Below are 5,214 nucleotides of genomic sequence, written 5' to 3' on the forward strand. Positions count from 1 at the left end.
TATATAAAAACCAATTAGTTTACACAAACCCTAGTAAATTACCATTATGGTTTAGTCATTAGTGTTGTTTGCCTTTAAGGAGTTATATTGATACTAATCTTTTGGTTTTTTTTAATATATATTTTTTTTTCTACTCAATTTAATAATAATAATAATAAGGGTAAATTCCAGAATACTACCCTGAGGTTTGGAGAAATACCACTCAAGTCCAACACATTTCAAAATTGACCAATTAGGTCCCTAAAAGACATATTAGTCTCTAATACCCTTAACACCGTTAAACCCTCCGTCACTTTTCTTTCCCTCACTCAGAATTCTCTCCAGTCTCTTCTCTCTGGTTCCTCTCCCTCTTTCAATCCCAGCCAAAGCCATAACAAAAAAACCCACATCTTACAACAAAACTATATCATCTCTACACTCTCGTAAATCCTGACCGTCGATTCCCTCCTATCAGCACCAATCACCGCCTTTATCAACCCGATGAGCCCCTTGTCGTCACACTGGATCCCACCTCCACCACAATCTGTCTCCAAGTCACAGATCAGACGGTTGAGATCTTCCACCATTCTGTTCCTGGCGAGAGCGGGGGCCACGTCGGCGTAGAGGGACAAGTCCGGATTGTTGTATTTAGATCGGACGGCGGAGAAGGTGTGGAGAGCGAGGGCACAGTGGTCTTGGCGTAGGAGCTCACGTAGGGTAGCGAGGAGGTCAGATTTGAGGAGGCGAGAGAGGATGGGGGAGTAATCGGGTGTGGTGGAGGAGGACTTGTGAGCTCGCTTGATGGTTTGGATGGCGTTGATGGCTATCCAAATCTTACCCCAAATCCCACCGTGTGACCCCAGCTTCAATAATCAATGGATCTTTGTGTTGTTTCTTGTTTTGGAGCTGTTTTTGGATCTGGGTTTTTGTTTTTACATCTTATTTTTGGCTTTCGAGTGTGCAGATGATTGATCTTTGAATTGTGTCAAATGAGTTTTCTTCTTTTCTTCAAAGGGTTTCTATATCTTTTTGGCTTTGAGTTTTGTGGTAAGATTTGGGTTTTTTTGTTATGGCTTTGGCTGGGATTGAAAGAGGGAGAGGAACCAGAGAGAAGAGACTGAGAATTCTGAGTGAGGGAAAGAAAAATGACGGAGGGTTTAACAGTGTTAAGGGTATTAGTGACTAATATGTCTTTTAGGGACCTAATTGGTCAATTTTAAAATGTGTTGGACCTGAGTGGTATTTCCCCAAACCTCAGGGTAGTTTTCTGGAATTTACCCTAATAATAAAATTTGTCCAACCCATGGGTTCAACTCAACTCATGTGGGTTGGGTTGAATTTTTTAATAATAATAAAATTTGTCCAACCCATGAGTTCAACTCGACTCATGTGCGTTGGGTTAGATTTATGTGATGAATTGGGTTAAGTTGAATTTTTTTTGGCCCACCATGATAGGTTGGGTCAAAAAATCCCCTTAACCCAACTCATGCACACCCCTAAATATCTACTCACAATTCTAGTCATAATTTCCTTAAAAAATACACATCATCGTAAATAGCAATCTCTAGCATCTTTCCACCACCCCAGAAAAATTCTGGCAACCCAAGATCGACCCAAACAGCTATACCACACCAATAAAGTTTTGGCGACCAAAACTCCACTCTCCAATCCTATCATTGCAAAAAGGAATACAAGAGCACTCATAATAACATATTACAAGAGAGATCTCACAACAGTTGAAACCAAAATATCCACTAAAATCATGAGTAAAAATATAAAAATATCATTGGCCTCAAGCGACATTATTATATTTAACAAGCCGTTTTCTCTCTTTCATAGAAAAATTCAAGTTTACAGTGTCATCAAATAATTTGTTAGTCTATTTTTAACAGCTAAAATGACAACAATGTTAAACTCAGATCCATCTCCAATCTCCGCAAGAGTTAAGGTTGAAAGGAGCCGCTTGCTGGCTAATGTTTCTTCTCACTTGATGCTCCATTTTCAACTCGGTTATCAAACCCATGATAAGGAACTTCAACCAAGGGCTTAGACACTGGACGTCCATCAAAGTCCTCTGGAAAGAATTCAAAATCAGGGCCAAAGTTGAACTTGACAACACAATTTGCATGCTGCCCACCAGAACCACCAGATCTATAGGTATCAATTCTCAAATCTTCATTCCTCAACTGGACATCTACCTGCAGAAGACCCAAACATGTATGATAAAGGGAATGATTCCTTGTATAAAAATAGAAACCTCAGTGACAAGAGAAACATCAATCAAATATTCATACTTAAGACATTACACAGACTGTTGACAAATGAGTAAGGAAAAGCAATAAGTTGCTTGTGACCTAAAGATGCTCAAAAGGAAGTTCCAACTGGGAAAGGGAAACCAAACACAACTCTCAAATATAGTTGGATCCCACATTCAGATAATGGTGTCCTACAATTTCAACTGAAAATTCAGTACCTCATCAGCCTGAGGAAGGATAGAAACAGAAACAGAAACAGCACTGGTGTGAACACGTCCAGACTTCTCTGTGACTGGGACTCGCTGCCAAAAGGAAAATGTCAGTCATTGTCATTGGTATTTGACATTATAATCATGAGTTTCCCATAAACACCTGCTCCTGAGATTGTTGCACTGGCTTCCTGTAAACGAGAACTACAAGTCAAAAAAAATGAGAAAGACACATCACAACAAGATGAATGCCAGCTGTAATACTGAAAACTTAAGATTCAGACTCCACAACTACCTATAGGTAGTAAGTCATATGAACCAAGTGGTAAGTCAATATCAATCAAAATTGAAAATGAAAAATAAATAAGAACTTAGTCATACCAAGGGCATAATTCCCATATGAGTCCTCACCTTAGATGGTAGACTAACCACTTTTGCATTTTTTAAGCCTCATGTAATGTTTGGGCGGCGGAGGAGGCTACAGGGCATCATCCTCAGGCTCATCATCATACTGCAAAGACATTAGATGCATACAATCAACTTTCGGTATAATGGTAAGAATACTATCAACTACAAAATATATTATTACATTGTAATTAATGTTACCATACCATAGAGTTGCCTTTGTGTCCTATTTTGTGTCCACATGTCCCACAAGTGGGTGCTCTTCTAGCGCATTGCGGTCTACCTCGTCAGGGTGAGGGTTGATGAGGGGGATGCTCGTCCAGTACATCAATATTTGGCTATTGAGTGTCAATCCCAACTGGAGGTCCTAGAGGGTCGGCTGAGGATAAGGTAAGAGTAATTGTGTGAGTGACATCCGTAGTGGGTGGGTTATGCAGTTCTGTATAGAGGCTAGGAGTAGGGATCATTGTCATGGGTCCAATATGGGGTGGGTCTATAGGCAAAGTGGGTGCATTGGAGCTAGTGGGTAGGTATGAGGGTGTTGTGAAGTGCATAGGAGGGTTCAAATTGAATACAATACCAAGATCAAAATTGGGTTGCAAAGGTGAGGTGGGTGGAGGGACCTCGAGCTGAGGAGATGCATATGGGATGGGTAGAGGGACCTCAAGCTGAGGAGATGTGTGCGGGGTGGGTGCAGGGATCTCGGGACTAGTTACAACCCGAGGGGTTGCAACACGCCGACCATGGCCCTAATTATGGGTGCTGCGCTTGGGCTTGGGCTTACAGTAGCACGCCAACCATGGCCCCTAATTACAGGTGCTACGCTTGTGCTTGGGCTTGCAGTAGCTACTAATTCAGTCTCACGTCCATTGTTTGCCTGGCCATTTGCCGCAACAACACGACCAAGCTCATACACAGCCTTTAGGACATCCACAACATGCATGTGTCTTAGGCTACCTACAGGAAGCTGCTTCAATAGTGCTAAGTGGCTTTCAATCTAAATGGAAAAGGTACCATTAGGATCAGATTTGAAAGTTTTATATATCAATTACAGAATGTATATATTAGTACTTATTTAGGCAATATGTTATGACTAGAACATATTGCTAATATTCCAAATCCAAAGAAAGAAATCAATTGATTCTACGTTCATACATCTAGTGATCTACTACACTCTTTACATGAAAAAAAAAAAAAAAAAAAGGCAATAAAATCTAATTAGAACACATTGCCATTATATCTAGCACTATTGCATTCGACATACTTTCGAGTGATTGAACGGTACCAGCATGATCACGAGGCATATCACCAATCTGAGGAGGTGCATGATGGACTCGTTGTTGTTGAGTATCCCATTCATGGATATACCTTGCTTCTACATTCATACATCTAGTGATCTACTACACTCTTTACAACATGAAAAAAAAAGGCAAAAAAATCTAATTAGAACACATTACCATTATATCTAATTTAGCACTATTTCAGTCGACATACTTTCGAGTGATCGGACGGTACCAACGGAAATATGCATGATCACGAGGCATATCACCAATCTAAGGAGGTGCATGATGGACTTGTTGTTGTCGAGTATCCCTTTCATGAATATACCCTGCGTGTACCTCCCCCTAATTTTTGTCTACCTTCCCACGCAATTCTATTACATGCAGTCTTGCATTGGTTCAACACGAGCAGGCTCCGCCTGTGTCAACCCAAACTATCGAAGGACACAATTCGAGTGGTGTGTCTAAACTATGCAGAAACACACAAATGGCACGATTGCCCTCCACATATCCCTCCCTGCAATGCAAAAGGCAAGAAGGTGGTCTAAGTCTGCCTCATATGGCTGCCACATAACCTACAGTAGACAAAAAACATTAGGCATCTTTCATATTAATGCAAATTGCACTTTTTGAAGAAAACACAATGTAGCTATATTATTACCTAGAAAAAGAGCAATTAAGTTACCAAATATTTAAATAAGAAGATATTAAAAACAAGATTGGAAGTATTAAGCGCACACACATACACACACATTGTTCTTTATAGGAAAAACATGGTTTCTATTTCTAAACAACAATATTTAGAAAATTGGAGTTAGAGTGAATGGTTTGTTGACTTGGCTCCATTCCACTATCAAAATATTTCTTGCATCTTATCTTTATTATATAAAATGCAAATAAAAATATTCATTCCTTTCTAGCAAAGTTATTCCACTATCTTATGAATTGCATGAATATTTACTCTACAACTAAAAATGAAAAAAAAAAAAAAAATTTGAGGGGAAAGGGGAGCAGGTATGAGGAACTCTTTATATTCTTCTATTTTTATTATTTAAATCCATATAGTGTTGGCAAACAACAACCTTT

General features: G+C 39.6%; 1 protein-coding gene and 1 long non-coding RNA gene across 3 annotated transcripts; both read right to left on the reverse strand.

Moving 5' to 3' along the window:
- Positions 1–401: 401 nt before the first annotated feature.
- On the reverse strand, positions 402–1,683 carry LOC115950134 (protein THYLAKOID ASSEMBLY 8, chloroplastic-like). The gene is made up of 2 exons (XM_031067378.1): positions 1,612–1,683; positions 402–842 (listed from the first exon to the last, which is right to left on the reverse strand). Exons 1-2 carry the CDS (start codon positions 1,681–1,683, stop codon positions 402–404), a joined length of 513 nt encoding a protein of 170 aa, XP_030923238.1.
- An 88-nt stretch (positions 1,684–1,771) lies between these two features.
- Positions 1,772–2,690, reverse strand: LOC115993554. Of its 2 annotated transcripts, XR_004093014.1 has the most exons (3): positions 2,607–2,690; positions 2,453–2,536; positions 1,772–2,177 (listed from the first exon to the last, which is right to left on the reverse strand). It is a non-coding gene; the product is annotated as an uncharacterized LOC115993554 (long non-coding RNA). The 2 variants fall into 2 exon arrangements; XR_004093013.1 differs by having other exon boundaries at positions 2,453–2,631.
- Between the last annotated feature and the right edge of the window lie 2,524 nt (positions 2,691–5,214).

Source organism: Quercus lobata, chromosome 6, assembly GCF_001633185.2.
Source record: "Quercus lobata isolate SW786 chromosome 6, ValleyOak3.0 Primary Assembly, whole genome shotgun sequence".
Lineage (NCBI taxonomy): Eukaryota > Viridiplantae > Streptophyta > Magnoliopsida > Fagales > Fagaceae > Quercus > Quercus lobata.